The 18,018-nt window shown below is 45.5% G+C and overlaps 1 protein-coding gene across 1 annotated transcript in view; it reads right to left on the bottom strand.

Annotated features, from left to right (window-relative positions):
* Positions 1 to 14,915: 14,915 nt before the first annotated feature.
* ZNF831 (zinc finger protein 831) overlaps positions 14,916 to 18,018 on the bottom strand; it is a 100,785-nt gene continuing 97,682 nt past the window's right edge. The window contains exons 4-5 of the mRNA XM_042782388.1: positions 17,156 to 17,316; positions 14,916 to 15,758 (exon numbers count right to left, since the gene is read on the bottom strand). Of these exons, the coding sequence (XP_042638322.1) occupies positions 14,916 to 15,758; positions 17,156 to 17,316 (1,004 nt within the window). The remainder of the gene's footprint in view (positions 15,759 to 17,155; positions 17,317 to 18,018) is intronic.

Genomic DNA, 18,018 nt, shown 5'->3' on the forward strand with positions numbered 1-18,018 from the left:
CGGTGATGACATGTACACAGAAGGCTTTGCTCCTTCCTCGGGCCTCGAGTGCTGCCACGGCTGCAGGCTTCTCCTACCTGAGCACTGCTACTTGCCCAGCCCCGTGAACGCACATGGCACTGTTTGGTTAGTGGCCAAATGCTTTAACCTCTGCGCCACCAGATCTCCTTCCTCAACCACTGGGACTGCTTTATTTGATACAGTCCTTATTTAACATAGCCATAAAGTTTGAAAAGATGGATGGATCTAGATCCCACCGGAGGGGCCCACACTCCTACGGTCTTTGCCACTTGTGAAGGTTGAGTTTCTCCTGCTGGAAAGCATTTAGCTTTGGGTCAGCCCCAGAGTCCAGGGAAGGTACCAGGACAGCTTGGACAGCAAAGCCATGCTTGTTACCCACGGGCCTCATGCTGCCTTTCCACCATCAGTGGTTTAAGAGTTCAACTGTCTCAACAGTTTCCTTAATTAAAGGCCAATATGTACCTTCTGCTCCCAGGCTCCAAGCCCTGAAGTGTTCACTCCTGATGCTTTGAAAACAGTAAATTTTGAAGTGCTGTTTCCACTCCGTGCTCCTGGTGGGATGGGCTATTTTTGTAAGTAGCAAATAAAAGATTGACCCAGGAATTGGTTTTGTAATTGGACCATCTCTATGGGGGACAGCTCAGTAGTAATTGGGAAGGTTAAGCTTTTCAAACTTTATGGCTATGTTAAATAAGGACTGTATCAAATAAAGCAGTCCCAGTGGTTGAGGAAGGAGATCTGGTGGTGCAGAGGTTAAAGCATTTGGCCACTAACCAAACAGTTGGCTGTTGGAACCCACCAACCTCTCTATGGATGAGGCAGTCTGCTTCTGTAAAGATTGTTGTTGTTACGTGCTGTTGAGTCAGGCCCGACTCATAGCGACCCCTCCTTGGGTTTCCGAGGCAGTATCACTACGGAAGTAGATTGCCACATCTTCCTTCCAAGGAGTGGCTGGTGTGTTTGAACCGCCAGCCCTCTGGTTAGCAGTCAAGTGCCTTAGGCACTACGCTACCAGAGCTCCCTCTGTAAAGATTACAGCCTTAGAAATCCAATGGGGCAGATCTACTCTGTCCTGTAGAGTCACTATGAGTGGAAATCAACTCGGTGGCTGTAGGTTTGATTTGGTTTAGTGCGTGAAGAGTTCTGTCTGAATCTTGAGCAAGATCACAAGTTGCTACCACCTGGTCTTCCTCCAACCAAAATTCAAAATTAAGGTGTGTTTCTTAAACACTTTGTCCCCATTCTTTCTGAATGAAGAGAGGATGAGGAAAAGAGAGAAAGGTTTCAGTGATGACTCTCAGCCCTGGATTTTATCAGAACCCAAGTCACTGAAATTGGGTCCCTAAGTAAGTCAGGCCAGAAACTTCTCGTTCTGTGAGTCCCATAGGCACAGCACCGGGCAACAGGTATCTGGAATCTTCTGGGTGTTATGGTGACTTTTTTCTTTCACCTTTTCAACCAGAGGAAGGCAAAACTCACAAGATGATTCAAGCCTTCTGCTCCTTTATTACAGGGTTTATGGGCAGCAGCTTCTCAAATCTAGTGGTTGACGGACCCCTTGAGTGCTGCATACGATAGCACAGACTATTTCAATGAGCTACTGTGGAAGTTACCATGGCCGGGCTGCATGGGATGCTGAGACAAAACCCTGAACGGATCTGTTTGGAATCTTGTGCAGCTCTGAACAGCTCCCCCTTGAGCCACATTGAATGAAGCTATTTCAATCTTTGTTTTTTTATATACAACATGACTTTATTATTATTATTATTATGAATGTATTTAAATTACTTTGGACCAAGCATGTCTGTAGGTTTCACCCACTCATCAAACTGCTCTTCTGTGAGACAGCCAAGTTCAATGGCAGTTTCCTTTAAGGTTGATCCATTTTTGTGTGCTGTCTTAGCGATCTTTGCTGCTTTATCATAACCTATATGGGGATTAAGTGCTGTCACCAACATCAAAGACTCACTCCTTAGCTTGTTGATTCTTTCTGTGTTGACCTGGATTCCCACCACGCAGTTTTCTGTGAAGGAAACTGAAGCATCTTCCAGCAGCCTTGATGAATGTAACACATTTTAAATCATCATTGGCTTGAAAACATTCAACTCAGAAGGTCCATTGCTGCCTCCAACAGTAACAGCAACGTGATTCCCCATGACTTGTGCTGCAACCATGGTCATCGCTTCACACTGTGTCGGGTTCACCTTTCCTGGCATGATACTGCTTCCTGGTTCGTTTTCAGGCAAGATTAGTTCTGCCAGACCTGATCAAGGACCAGAACCCAGAAAACGAGTATCATTTGCTATCTCATCAGACTGCAAGCCGTTGTGTCCATGGCTCCACTGAGTTCAACCAAGGGATCATGAGCAGCCCCCCCCCCCATTTTTAATAACAATACACACCTTGCAAGCAAGAGTGTAGATTTAAATTTAAAGCCATTTCTACCTCTCCAGGCCCCAAAGAACCTCCTTCCTAGATTCATATAGAACCTTGTGCTTTAGTGTTCATATAGAAGTTTCCAGATTATGTTAAGCTCTCCAATTGTGTTCTTCCATCTCACTAATACGCTCTATTCTTGGCATTTATCAAAATGTAAACAAATAGCATGCAATCTTATGTTTGATGGCCTCTTCTCCATCAGTCTGTGCCTAGCAGATGACAGAGGCTCCATAAATATCTGTTGGCTACATAGATGGATCGAAGCAAGAAAGGAGGGAAGGAAGGAAGGAAAGAAAGAAGGATTAGGAGATGGATGGATGGATGGATGGATGGGTAGATGGATGGGTGGATGTGTAGATGGATGGGTGGGTGGGGAAAGGGGTGGAGATATGGATGGATGGGTGAATCAGTGATGCATGTATGTATGGATAGGTGAATGGATGGATGGATGGAGGAGTGGGTGGATGGATGGATGGATGAATGGGTGGATGGGTGGATGGGTGGATGGGTGGATGGGTGGATGGGTGGATGGGTGGATGGGTGGATGGATGGGTGGATGGGTGGATGGGTGGATGGATGATGGATTGATGGATGGATGGATAGATGGATGGATAGATGGATGGATGGATGGGTGGGTGGATGGATGGATGGATGGAAGTGCCCTCAGGTGCCTCCTTGTAGTGGATACTGTGATGTGTCATCTAGATCCCACTCAGTGAAGGCCCCCCCAGCTGCTGGGGATCCATGGGCAGACAGCCTTCAGGCATCAGTCCCTTCAGGGATTGCCTCAGATGCAGAGCACCACCTTACCGTGGCCATATTCTTCTCAAGAGTATAAAGTCCTGGCCTGACTCGGAAGAGTCATTGTGGCTCCAGAGCATCCTGTGGGGTTGGCTAAGGCTGCCGCTGATGTGCAACCCGGCTCAGCTGCTTTGTCTGCCCATTCTGCTTTCCTCTCTTTGTTTCCAAGTGTAGATCCCAAAGGCATTCCCTAATAAATCTCCTTGACCCTGAACTCTATTTTACAGTCTGTTCCTTGGGGAGCCCAACTTGTAACACTCCTAAACCCTAGTCATCTCAGAGCTTCTCCTTGCAAGCAGATGACCCCAAATCCTGATGAACCAAAGCCTGCTCGCCCAAGACTCAGGTTCCCAGGGGGGGAAATCACCAAATCAGATTTCCAGCTGCACCGCTAAGTTAAGCCATAGCAATTTCAGCAAAGGCTTTAGAAGAAATGGTTTTTTTCCTGAACCACTAATGGAATCAGAAATGAGGCATCTGGAAGTTTCTTTCATATGATTGAAAGTAATTTTAAAAAGTAGAAAAAGTCACAGAAAATGTAGCCTGGTGCCTGGCAACATACTAAATACCCAATAAATGTTTGTTGAAACAATGAAAGCATCTTTTTTTCTTATTCTCTGTTTCTCCCCTAAGAGTTTAAAACCAGAAAAAGATAATAAGACTAACACATTCAGCCCCATGCAGCTATTTTCTCCAAATCACTTGTTTTTAGCACAAAAGGGATAACTACTTGTGATGTATTTTTCCATTATTTTCTTTGTGCAGGAGGTTTTTAAATGAATTTATTCTCTTTCTGCATCAGGTTGTCTTATAATTGAAGATTTGAAGTGTTTGTCTTCCAAAGGTTTTCTGGTGATGTCTTTTTTGCTGTTAACACCTTCTTTGTCTACTCCTGTGATCCCTGCCAAATTGCCCACGGAATAGCAACTCCAGTGCATAAGTTATGAGACCACACAGGCACGCCTCATGCCTATTTGAGTTTAAATGTCTCAGAAGGTTAAGTTTTCTTTTTGCAAAGCAAACACAATCAAACCCTGACTAACCATACCATTTGGGAAGTGGGCTATCTGGGATAATCCAATTTTCTGGGTCATTTCCAGTTAACCAGAGTTCTATCAGTAGTTTCAGACCCTGATGAGATACCTTCCTAAGATGTACTATTCTGCTTTCTACTCTTAGCAGGGACAGCAGAACAGACTGGAAAATGTCTGAGGCAGCAGGCGGTCTTGCAAGAATGTTGGGCTTTAAGGCTAAAGCTCTGGTGTCAGCCACGGCTGTGCTTCTCACTCAAGCCAGGGCCAAACCCCTGAGAAGAAGGTGTAAACCGATCGCCCGAATCATCCCAATTCAATCAGAAAAGCCCCTGAATCCTGACATCAGTGTTCATTCTTCTGCACCCCTTTTACCTGTAGACTGTGGACTGTGTGGGCGTTTGGGTGCATTTACCCTTGCAGCAAGGTCAGACTTTCCTATCTATAAATATTTCCTGAATGTCTACCAGTTGTCCAAGCACCGTGCCCGATACTGGTAAAGCAACAAGCACCATCTTGTCATGTGAACTTGCTGTCCTGTTTCCTAGTTCTTTCTCTCCAAGTTGGAATGAAGAGTGAGAGAAACTATGAAACTTAGGCTTAACTGAACCCTAACCAACAGATGCTCTCCTGCCCGTAGATTCCAGACGGGAACCCCTAATGCAACAGTGAGAGTGGCATGGGGTGTGATGGGAAACATACGGGACTGAAGCGTTGAGCCTGGACTCTGCGTCTGGTCTGACCAAGGCAAGTCGTTCTTCCCCTCCAGTCTCTTCACTAATATCCCGAGGACAGAGTTGCCTTGGCTCCATAAAGCAGGGCTTCTCAGGCTCAGCACTATGGACGTCACGGACTGGTGAATTCTGTGCTGTGGGGTGCCGTCCTGCACATCCTAGGCTGGTTAGTAGCACCCCCGGTCTCTACTCACTAGAGGTCAGCAGCACCTGCCCCTCAATTAAGAAATGAAAAAAGGTCTCCAAACATATCCAAATGTCTCCCTGGGGAGAGGCATAAAATTACCCCCAGTTTTGAAAGGTGACCTCCTAACTTTTCCCGAGAAAAAAAACCTGGGATTGAGCAGAACTAGTCACCAAGTGTTTGATGGCTTCTCTCAAGGAAAATAGGTCTAAAATGGTGCCCACCTGTTTGGCTTTTTTAAGTTACTGTAGGATCCATTCCCTACACGCTGCGGGAGCTGGAAATTGGCATGTTAGCATGGGCAGACCCAAGTTTCCATGCATAGATGGAGGGGACACTTGCTGATTCTCACTGAGGCTACAAGAGGCCAAGAAAAACGATAAGCAGAAGACTCGAGAGACCTGGCCGTACTGTCTTCTCTGCTCCACGTGAGAAGAACTGAGGTTGTTACCATGAAGCATAAAACGGATATGGGCCTTCTGAGAGGATGGCTTCTATATATTGAAGACAAGGAAAGAAAACTATTTGCATTAACTGGTTGAAAATAGGGTCAAGGTATGCGTTCTAACATCTCCCCTCACTTTCTCAGCCTTTAGCACCATCTGATATCAAGTTATCTAGGTATGTGTTGTCTGGATCCCAAGTTGACACTTCTCCCTCCACTGAAATCCACATGGATCTTGTCTGCCTTTTCACCCCTGTATCCTCATATGCCTGCTACAGACTTAAGCACTCAATAAATATTAAACACATGAGATGTAACAAGTAATAGAAAATTGTTGCTAAATTCTGAAATTGGGGAACAAAAACTTCTCTAAAGCTTTGTTAATCTTCTGTCATGGGACATATCTTCATGAAGAAAGGAGTTGGGAAATGTTATGGATTGAATTTTGGAAGGAAGTTTGGGCAATCTACTTCCATAGTGATACTGTCTCAGAAACCCAAGCAGGGGTCACTATGAATTGGGTCTGTCTTGACAGCACATAACAACAACAGCTTGGACTAAATTGCACCTCCTAAAATATGTGTTGTAAATCTTCGTCCCTATACCTTATGGATGTAATCTCATTTGGGAATAGGGTTTTCTTTTATGTTAATGAAGTCATAACTGTGTAGGGTGTCTTTTAAGCTAATCGTCTCTGATATAGAAAACAGATTAGGCACAGATGGGTAAGCAGATATGAGGGAGACAGATATCACACCACATGGAGATCACCAAGGAACCATGGAACAGAAGCTGAAAAGAGACAAGGACCTTCCCTCAGATTAGACAGAGAGAAAACTGTGGTAGTTAAACTTGTGTGTCAGCTTGGCTGGGCCTGGTTGAGTGACTGGGCAGCTAGTGGAAGTTATTCCCCACGATGAGACTGGCAATCAACTCCATGGTGGGATCTACCACAAGCAGCTGAGTAGCTGCCTTTGGAATGTGGTCTGCTTCCTGTGTATAAGGAGAAACCTTAAGGATAGTCTCCAGCTTATGGCACGCTTGGACCCTGAATATAGCCATGTCATTGTTCAGCAGCCTGCCATCCTCTCCTGACCTTGGGACTTACAATGGACTTAAGTTAATGGCCTGCTGTGTAGTTTGGGAACATTGGGACTGTGCTTTTTTATTTGTCAACCTTGGGGCTTCTCAGCCTCAGCAGCCAGCAGCTGTCTGAGTGAAGAAAAGCCTCTAGCTTCAGGGGGCCGGGAGCTGGAGGCAGAACTGAAGCCCAAAGCTGAAGGGCTTTCACCCAGCCCCTAGAGCTTGGCACTTTGAACTTGGACTTAAAGCCTCCAAACTGTAAGAGAATAAACTCCTGTTTGTTCAGCCATCCCATTTGTAGTATATTCTTGTCAGAGTGGCACTAGGGAACCAGAGCAAAAACCTGCCTCTACAACTGGCACCCTGACTTTGGACTTCCGGCCAAACTTTCTGTTTGCCAAAGCACCCACTTGCACTGTGGCAGCTCGAGATAACTGAAGGGGATTGTACCCATTTTTAGACTCCTCCTGACCCTCCTGCTTATCCCCTTCACCCCAACAAACCATTTCCACTTGTTCACTTCACACACGTCCTGCCTGATCTTCTATGAGCCAGGCACTGCTCCAGTGGCTAATACCAAAAAGGCCCTTCCTTCAAGGAGATCTATTTGGGGTCACATGGGTAGTTATCTACCCAGTTCATTTACCTCACTTCGTCTACTTCTTTATGCGAACAAAAGGAGAACTTTTTGAGTAGATCCTTAATGTATAGCCTCCGTGTGTGTGTGGGTATGTATGCACATGTGCATGTGTGGTGAGTGTACGTGTAAGCGGAGGAGAATCTTAGTGCAAACATATCTGAGTGAAACACTAGCATTTGTGGATCACACATCAATAGCAAAAGCAAGCCTGGGGATCTAGTCTTCTATTCACAATGGAGTCAAAAGACCTCATTTTCTAAATTACACCTTGTTATACATAATGTCCAAGAAGAAGGCAACTCGACTTCTTCTGTTACCAGCAATAGGGCCAGGGCACACCGTCCCAGATGCTGCACTTATCTCCTACAGGAAGCTGCCAGGTCATACATTTATGCAGAAAAACAATTTACCTTCTTCTGGATCAAAATCACAATGAAGTACTCTCAGGACGATCAATTGTAAAGGGTGTCAAGTTTGCCTCTGGCAGAAATGGAAAAAAATTGAAAAGACATTTGTTACAGCTAGAGACCAAGGTACCAGACAAGTCCTTCTGCATTTGCAGCCCAAAGACCCACCTGCTGTCACTAAGGGGAGACTCAAAACTTACTTCCCATGGTTGTTAGCACAGCCACATCCATTTGCTTCAAATTCAAGACAGAAGCAGGTTTGAGGCAGAATTGATGGCAAAGTTGTGGTTTGGCATGACTTAACTGTGTTTTCCTTGTATACCATTTTGCATTCACCACAATCAACCAACCAAGCAACCAAGCAACAAGCAAAATACCAAAAACAAAGAAAGATATTTTCACAACCAAACAAGACACTATATGATTATTCTTTTGAGAAGAAAAGACTGTAGAGTGGTAATCTTTTGGTTTGCAATGATAATTACTCAACTGGAAATCTGACTAAAGAAACATATCTGATAAACTTACAGTTCTACTTGTGGTCAATTCTATCGGCTTGGAGGGAAAAAATGGTGAAAGAACGGCACTCAACAGGAACTCAATGACCTAGTGTGAGCTTCACATGTTTAGCTCAGTGTTTTATAAGTGTGAGGAGTACATCACTGGTGGTATGCAAGTTGATACTTAAGTGATTCTGTGTGAACAATTTTTAGTAGATTCATATTTATTTTACTGCATATTAGAAAAATATATATAACTAGAAAATAAGGTTGTAATTTTCCAGATATTTCTCTCTTTAAAACAGAGATGATGTGTATCAAAGTATTAAATACAAAATGACTTGAATGTGGATATACATGGCAAAAAGCATTAAAATGGCTCTCATGTGACCCAAGTTCAGAGATAATGGATTAATTTATTACTATTAGAACTTGATGATGTAATAGTGGCTTCTTGGCTACAGCCAGCTACCCGGAGGGAGTGAGTGGTTGGACCTGTGGGCTCGGGACTGTGGTCACAGGGGACATCAAGCTCAATTGGCATAAAATAATACACAAAAACATTGTTCTACATCCTACTTTGGTGAGTAGCAACTGGGGTCTTAAAAACTTGTAAATGGCCATCTAGATGCAATGAATGGTCTCTCCTCATCCAGAGCAAAGAAGAATGAAGAAAACCAAAGAAGCATGGAAACAATTAGTCCAAGGGCCTGGTACACTATGTGATCCCCAGCCTATCTGACCATGAGACCAGAAGAACTAGATGGTGCCCAGCTACCTCTGTCAACCACTCGGAGGGGGATCACGGCAGAAGATCCTAGATAGAGTGGGAGAACAACGTGGAAAAAAACTCAAAATCATTAAAAAAAGAAAAGAAAAAAGCCAGGTTTGCTGGTCTAATAAAGCCTAGTGAGACCCCTGAGACTATGGCCCCTAGTTACCCTTCAGGTCTGGAACTGAACTCACTCCTGTGGCTTCCAGCCAAACAACAGGCAGGCATATGGGGTGAACATTTACATCATGTAGATAAACTCCTCGGAGTGATGATCAATCGTGGGAGAGCAGAAAGGCCGTGTTTGTACCAGGAGACAGGTTGGGGCGGGAGTGCATGGGAGGGAAGGGCACAGTGAAGAGGTAACTATGGGGAGGAAGTGGAAAGAGAGCTGTTACATTGTAGAGAACTGAAGTCAATGTCATGAAGCAAAATATGTATGAACTGCTGTATGACAAATGAATTTGTTCTGTCAACTTTTACCTAATTCACAGGAACAATTAAAAAAAAAGAATTTGATGAGTTAGAAAACAGACTATTAAGATCCATTAATCAGTATATCTGTTCCATTCATATTCCTATTTCCACTTTTTCTTCCAATGTGTGGTGCTTCTGTTGAGCCCTGGAAACGCATGCAGAGAAGAGCAGTATTGTGTGGGTCTGTAAACTAAGTCTGCTTCTTCCTGAAGACTACACGAACGAACTGTATAAGGAGATGGTGTTTTGAGTTAAGAATATTTTCTTTGCTAATGATGTTAAATACCTAAGAACTATTAATTCCAAGGGGAAAAGTTTTGTATTATTGCACTGTGGACAGTGCCCTCATGTGGCTTTAAAGTTTAGCTACATTTAAGAATTCACAAAGACATTTCTAAATTGTAAACTGTAAAATATGACAGACAATGACAAACAGTTATGAAGACTGCTGGGGAAAAGAAACAGCACAAGAAAATGTCATAATTGAGGAGCTCTGGTAGCGTAGTGCCTAAGGCACTTGACTGCTAACCGGAAGGCTGGCAGTTCAAAACCACCAGCCACTCCTCAGAAGGAAGATGGGGCAATCTACTTCTGTACCAATACCACCTCGGAAACCCAAGGAGGAGTCGCTATGAGTCAGGTCTAACTGGACAGCAGTTGTTTTTTTTTTTTGTTTAACCCTACTGTTACATGACATGGAAAACCAATATGGCGGACAAGGTATCTGGTCAACCAGTTGGAACTAAAAATATAGAATACTCTTTGTGGTAGTTTTGATTAAAATGTTAACAGATCACACAAGACACTGTCATTTTTGGTTTTATTTTTGTCAAAACAAAAATAATTTAACCATATAAAGATGGAAATAAATTTCACAACCAACCAAGAAGCCAATCACTTCCCTGATTATCCACAACCAGTAGAGTGCCGAGTTGTGAACAGCAGGCTGCATGTGTAATACACAGAGTCGTCCTCGAGGGCCCAAGTGGCAGAGGCTGACTTTTTCCCCTGGTTTCCTTCCTTCCAGTGGTGAAGTAATGTTCTCAGACATTTCCATTCTTGTCCAGATTGTGTTATGGGCATCCTCACGTAAGTACAAAGCACGGGTGAAAAGAATCATACGGGGTGGGAATCTAGCACACAAGATTGTCTTGGTCCTGACAATTATATTTAACAAGTTCTGAAAGATAAGGACAAGAAACTGTGCTTGAGTACAGAAATATGTGGTGTTTCAAAAGCCAAAGAGTCTCCCTCACACAAACTATGAGAATAACAGCTGAAGTGAAGAAAAATGCAGAAGCCATGTTTGCTGCAATAGTACAGATATGCCTGCCACCCCTCACTGTACCGAATGATGTCTGGGGGGCTGAGCAGCAGCTCATTCTGATAACGATGGTAGTTTCTGAAACTATACAGACCTACTGCTCCTGGCATATTTTGTGCAAAATGCAAATTTCTGTGATGGGGAAAATGAATAATGTGATCATTCCAAGTAATGAATGTAAATGCAAGGCAATCGTTTTGGCACAAGGCTGCAAACTGGTCATCTTTTATGCCAAGGACTACGGCCAGACATACTTTTGCAAGGCTACTCTTTTCATTTGAGCTTCAGAGGCAAGATTTGAGAAAGGAAAAGTTTAGCTTGCCCTAGGTCACCCAACAGGCTATTGGCAGTGTTTTGATTAGAATTCAGAGACGGCTCCACCCTATCCCCCACCTTCCTTTTCACCACTTAGTACATGAATCCTAGGTTCACTGGAAGTGTGACCCAAAGGGATATTGGCTTCATCCCGAATCTCAAAGGTCACTCCTAACTGGAGGGATGAACTGTTCTCACCTCTCCCAGTGTCCCAAGGAGCCCAAACAATGAGCCTGCATTACGACAAGAAGGACCCAGGTTTCCCATCAAGGAGCGCACGGCCGTTTAAGTCCTGAACAGGACGGGTCTGAAGGAGGAGGAGGGACCTCTTTGCCCTATACTTCCTCAACAAGCAAGATCTGGACGCATGGAGGTGAGTCAGAGAGAGAGTACAGTGTGACTCTGGAGTAGCACGGGCCATGCACTTGTCTACCTCGCCCTGAGTGAATGGCAAAGCCTTCCGAGTGCCCTGTGAAGGAACTCAGGCCAGCACCTCTGCAGCTACTCCCTCTGGGGGAAGCTGAGGCCCCAGTTGGTCAAGAGCCTTGCCTGAAGGTACAGCGACAGTTAACAGCCCTGGGAAGAGAGGAGACTCCCTGATCCCTCATCTTGTGTGTGCCTTGTTCTAAGATAGCTTTGTTTCCCTTCACCATTATTTGGCACACAGTTGTAGAGTGGGAAACCGGAGCAGTTATCAAGGTTAATACTGAATACTGAAAGTTATGCTCAGTAACCCAAACGAGGTGATAGGCTGCTGACTGTGCCCTTAAAATGCATCCCATCATTACATCCCATTTTAAGAAAAGTCATAGGAAAACCAAGATTTAGAAAACCAAAGATTGTTCATCACTTTATAAAAGGATTTTCACTAGGAAAAAAATCATCAGCTTTACCTTACACTGCCTTTCAATAGGCAGCTCCCCTAGAGTTATTCAAAATACATTTTTGATTTAGTTTTTTTAAAGAATCCACTGAAACACAGTTTTTTGGAAATTCATGTTGATATAAAGTAAGGTGCACTTATAAGCAGCAGCACCCACTGTCAAAATGACCGTTTGGGACAGGATGGGGGGCAACTTGCCCAGAGATGCAGGGTGTTAACAAGCCAGACCCAATGTCCTGCCACATCTGATCTAGATGGGGAAGTGGCTCATGGAAGACAGAGCTTCCACGATTCTGAGAAGGCGCCATTCAGAGCTGTGGCTTACGGATTCAGTGCCAAGATCCTGTGACAGTTCAATAGCCACTGAGGAGGGGAGAAGCTGGAAAGGAGGCTTCTCCCCCGACCAGTGCCTCCAAAGAGAAGGTGGCCAGCTGAGGCCCGGTGGCCCACAGGCCCATGTCCCCCGCAGATATGTTGTCTGAAACTCACATGGTCGTGTTTTGTTTTCGTGTTTGCATTGTGAGCCCACATTTACGAGCTGGGTTCCTGCACCACAAAATCCAGAATTTGGCTCCTCTTGCAAACAATGAGCTCAAGCTGCCCTGAGCTGAAGGTCCTTGGGTGCCCCACACGGATGTGCTAAATGATGGCGGTTCAAGTCCACCCAGTGATGCTGCAGAAGAAAGACCTCGTGACCTGCTTCCGTGACAATTACAACCAAGGAAAACCTACAGAGCGGCCCTACTCTGTAACACGTGGGGCGCCATGAGGTGGAAGCAAGCCGATGCACCTGGCTTGGTTCTCCTCCTGAGCTTGTGTTCTTCATGACAGCATGCTTCCCTTCCCCACAGTCCCCACCCAAACTGCTTGAGCGCAGGACCCCAGGTGTGATACCTTCCAAGTGGGAATGTCTTCCAGCCATCGACTCTACAGTGGGAAAGAGACGGTGGTTCCTGTAGCACCCATGTTCACGTCTGGGGGACCGAAGCTTGGAGACGAGTTTCTGCTCATCTTGCCTACTTTCTCTTTCTCAGCTGGAGACACTGAAGTGCAGAGATGGTCCATCTTTTAACCAAGATTTCCCAGCTAGTTAAGGACAAAGCCAGAACTTCCACATCACTGTCTCCTGGGTGAGGTCACTTTCCTAGACTATCTCTCCCATCACAGTGGCATGGATAATTCAAATAGGTAGATGATCACCACACCACTTTGAGTTGCTTTAAAAGATACACTAAGTGTGTGTCTTACAGCCTTATCCCCTCTCTCTCGGCTGGGCTTGAAGTCACTTGAACATTTATGGCATATGAAATGGCCACAGACATATGCTAAGTTACTGGGAGAAGCTGGTCTCACATCTAAGTGTGCTCGGAATAACCCTAAAACTGGGAAGTTCACATGCAGACACTTGGAGTCTGACCATACTTAGTCACAGGCAGAGACTCATTAAAAGTGTGTTCAGATGTGTGAGGTCCTTGGCATCACCCTTTGAAGTACCAGATGTCACCTGAACATCATGACATCAAAGGTAAGCCAAGAGTTCAGCTATAAATTTCAAATTGTACAAAATCCTACCAAAACAAAGTATAAAATTTTATTGAAACGCAGCAGTATGAACTTCTTCAAGTTTCTCTTCTCCCATCTAAGGAGAAAGAAAGGCATGCAGCAAACCTAAGGCTTCGCTCCCTGGGCTGGCTGACGTGGCTCTGCTATTTTCTCCTGCAGCCGGGTGCGCTGGCTCGGAATACTGGGGGATTTGATCAGTGCTGCTCTGACTTACACAACACAGAGGCTGATTTAATTTGACAGCGAAGTAACACCAAGCCCCCAAAATAAAATTACTGAGATGTAAAACAGCGTCAAAACTCCAATTAGTTTTGTATCCTTGAAGCTTCTGGAGGAAGTCTAAAAGGCTCCCGTCACGATGAACAGGCATCAATTTAAACGGCAGAGATTACTAAAATGTAACCCTCTAATTGAAATTGCTCAGAGCACAATATGACAAAAAGAATCAGAGGAAAATAAGTGAATTTTTTCCCCTCAAAAAAATGACTCATGACTGAGAGGCTGTTCTATTAACTTTTAACACAGCGTTCCTTTAGCAGAGCTAGAAAAATCAGGAGTTCCGGAGGTCTCCACAGAAAAGGCACCAGGCCTAACAGCAGGACAAGCTTGTGCCTTTTAGCCCCAAGAAGCAGTGACCACTGGCATCATACTTAAAAATAATCAGCCTTTCACCAGATCATAGGCATTCTGAAGTATATTTACAATTTCCACAGAAGAGGCAAATTATTCTGACCAACTTCAGTTTTTAATAAATCTGGGTTTTGTTTCCAGAATGGACAGAAGTACCTGGACACTCAATCCATACCCCCATCCTTGCCAAGCTCCTTCTGTGATCCCATGTGCTTGTGTCACCTTGGAAGCAAACCCTCAGCTTATTAATGGCAGTCCCTGTCACCTCGACTCTGTGGGGTTCATGTTGGTTAACGTGTTGCTGTGGCCCTCTTGGTTAACGCCTCTTGGCTGGAGTCTGGCATCAGGGGCTTGATGGTGAGAGAGAGAAGGGGTAAGGCTGGGAGTCAAAGCACAGCTGGTGTGTTCTCAGACTCTGCGTCACTGCCTCCTTTCCCCCACCTGGCATCACGTGAACATGAGCATGTCATATCTATGGGAAGCACTGGGAAGAGTGCGACTGAGCTGGGCCTTGGAGTTGGTTGGGCTTGGGTTGGAAAGATCCCAGAATGGCTTCCTAATGAGCAGGTGCCTTATCCATAGAGTTCAGTTCTCTGGTGAGCTCAAGGTATTTCCTTGTAGAACATCACAGTCTTGCCTGACGGATGCCATCTTTGTCCGGAAGCCTCATATTTCTATAACTAGTCGGTCTTCATCATCACTGCTGGTGTCGCTGAATTCCACTCGAGTTTGCTTTCTCACTCCTTCCAAACTCCTCTTCTTGACGGTTCTAGAAGGAGTTTCGGGGGTGTCCGTGTGCTGCCCTGGGCTGGAAGGAGCCACACAATCCTTCTGAGCAATGGACTCAGCTACTTGGCATTTCTCACTGCCATTTCCCACAGGGCAGTGGGGGGTGACCATCTCCCCACACTCATACTGGCCCCTGGAAGGAAAAACCGCCTTGTGTGCCCCTTCCTCTTGGTGTGAATTCTTAGAGCTTAGTCCTGAAGCTGATGTTTCAAGATGAGGCTTCTCGGTTGGCCCTAATGGGACCGCATCTGAAAGTTTTTGTCCAGATGAAGGTTTCTCCAGCAAGGGGGATGGTGATGTGCCTTCTGCCATAGCTTTTCTGTCGGGGGAGCTTGGTGCCCAAATCTCGGTAGCCCCACTGTGGCCTTGTGACCCTGCACTGGGAGTTCCCAGGGCTGTGTGGCCTGCCCTGGCCCCTAGAGAAGTACAAAGGGTGGCCACAGAGGTAGCATCATCATGGTGGGGAAAGGTTCCTTTGGAGTCAGAGGAAGAGGGCTTTTGAGCATCTGTGAGAACGCCCAGTTTGGGGTCTACTGAGACATGCTCTGGGGGGAGCAGCTGCTCAGTCTCAGGCAATCCACCATCCAGACCTTTGGCACCTGGCAGGAGGTGGTGTTCACCCACTGCTGGCCAGGAGTCGCAGTGTAGGGACAGTCCTGATGCAGCGGCTGTGTTCCGGGGAAAATAGTTGCCATGTTCACCGGCAGGTGGGGAGATATCCTGCAACAAAGTGCAAAGGCAAAGAAATGGGGGATGAAAGGTTAATCGGTACAAAAACAAAACTGTGGCCAGAAACATGGGCCTCTGTGAACACAGGGTCTCAGGGTCTTAATGACTGTTTACCACATGTGGACTTCAATATGGTGTCCTCAATAAATTGAGGAGCTCTGGTAGCGTAGTGCCCGAGGCACTTGACTGCTAACCAGAAGGCTGGCAGTTCAAACCCACCAGCTACTCCTCAGAAGGAAGGATGGGCAATCTATTTCTGCAGTGATACCGCCTCGGAAACCCAAGGAGGAGTCTCTATGAGTTGGATCCGACTCGACGGCACGTAACAACAACAGCAACAACTCAGTGATACATTAGCCCGAGTGAAGCTCTCAGCTGTTGCAAAACAGGCTGCTGAGATTGCTATGAGCTTTGCTAAAAGTGAAATGCCTCAATTATCTATCCAGTCCTGAGCACCCCCAGGTCGCAGCGCCCCCCATCCTCAGCACCCTATCTTAAGTGACTATTGCCCATAAGGTGAATATGTTATTCTACAGTACTGTGATTTTCTGTGGTTTTCTAGAGTAGCATCTTCAAAGCGTAGCCTGGAGGAGGAGTTCGTGTTCTTCACCAGGTGGGCCCCCGTCTGCCTGGAGTGAGCTCAGGTGGCAGCGACCGCTGTGTCTCCTTTCAGCCGAGCGGCAGGCAGCATAGCTGGACTGCCAGGACTGTGCACCTGGGGCATTGAACTCTTCTCGGATTTATCTACAGCGAAACCTGCAAGAGCCGGAACTCGGCAGACTGCTGAGGTTTTCACCTCTGACAGGGTGCAGTCTGACCACTTTTCAGTCATTCGTTTAGTGGAAGGTATTTGTGTTTTCCTTCTCAGACAGGTTTCTGCCTTACACACGTTCTGGCTTCCACAGGGTTTACTGTTTATGGGATCAAATTGTCAACAGCAATTTGAAAGATGAGATAGGAAATTCAGGGGGTAGTGACGATGTTAATGGGGGAACCATTCGGATAGAGGATGAGAATGGTTGCACAACTCAAAGAGTGCCGTCAGCGTGACGGGAGTGTAGTGTGGAAATGGCTGAACTGTTGTATGTGCTGTTGTGTGCATTTTCAATCATTCAAATCAGATCAAATAAATTTTAAAAAAATAACTAAAAAGCAAAAGACAGCATCTCTACTCTCTTGGGCCATGGATTGGTAACACACTTAGGGTTTTTAACAAACCAGGAGAAACCTCCCCATTTACAAGCACAGCCTCCGTTTTTTCCGAGGAGAGTGTCTGCAGTGTCGGTTTACATCTAATAGGCTTGGTGGTTGGAGTGAGTTTTGCCACACTGGGCCACAGTAACACAAGGACAGCCATGAGTCTAGACAATGCACACCCCAGTTCCCACCTTCACAGCCACGTCGTCTTGCTCCCTGATGCTCCGGGGACCTGCACTGGGAGGGATGGTTACTGGGATCCGTCCACAGGCTTCTTCATGCTTCTCTACGCTCTCCTGACAAAGAGATGGCTCTGACGTGGCTCCCGACGGCTCCCCTCGTGGATTTAGACCTAAGAGGGGGGAGGCATCCTTATGTACACCTGAAATTATAAAATAAGCAACGAGTGATTACCTAGGAGAGTGTCTATGTCTTCATGACTAACTCTGAGTTCATTAACCCTTGTCTCACTCGGTTTGTACAAGAACTCGGTTTACCTCAAAGCAATTCACACTTGCTCAAATGAATGTCCTTACTTCTAGAAAGGAAAGAAATGGTAAGCTCAATTTACAAAGTAGAAAACCCCCTAACTTACTTGTATGTTTTGAAAATATTTTATGTGGCTTTTTTTCAGCAGACTCATTTTCCTGATCACATTTATTCAGATTACCTTGAGATGGGCTTGGCTGCTGTGGCCATACAGCCACCTAGAGAGAAGAAATGTCACTCTATATCACATTATCCAAACCAAAAAAAAAAAAAGAAAAAAAACCCAAACTCACTGCCATCAAGTCAATTCTGACTCATAGCCACCCGTCCGTGGGCTTCTGAGGCAGTATCTCTACAGAAGTAGATTGCTCAGTCTTCCTTTTGAGGAGTGGCTGGTAGGTTTGAACCACCAGCCTTCTGGTTAGCAGTCAAAGACCTTAGGCACTATGCCACCAGAGCTCCCTATCACATTATCAGCACCTTAGAAATAAGCAGTCTGTTTGTCCTGCTGTAGTGGCTGGCATGTTTCTATGATGCTGGAAGCTATGTCACCAGTATTTCAAAT

The sequence above is a fragment of the Orycteropus afer genome, unplaced genomic scaffold, assembly GCF_000298275.1.
Source record: "Orycteropus afer afer isolate SDZICR_OR568_19922 unplaced genomic scaffold, OryAfe1.0 scaffold00295, whole genome shotgun sequence".
NCBI lineage: Eukaryota > Metazoa > Chordata > Mammalia > Tubulidentata > Orycteropodidae > Orycteropus > Orycteropus afer.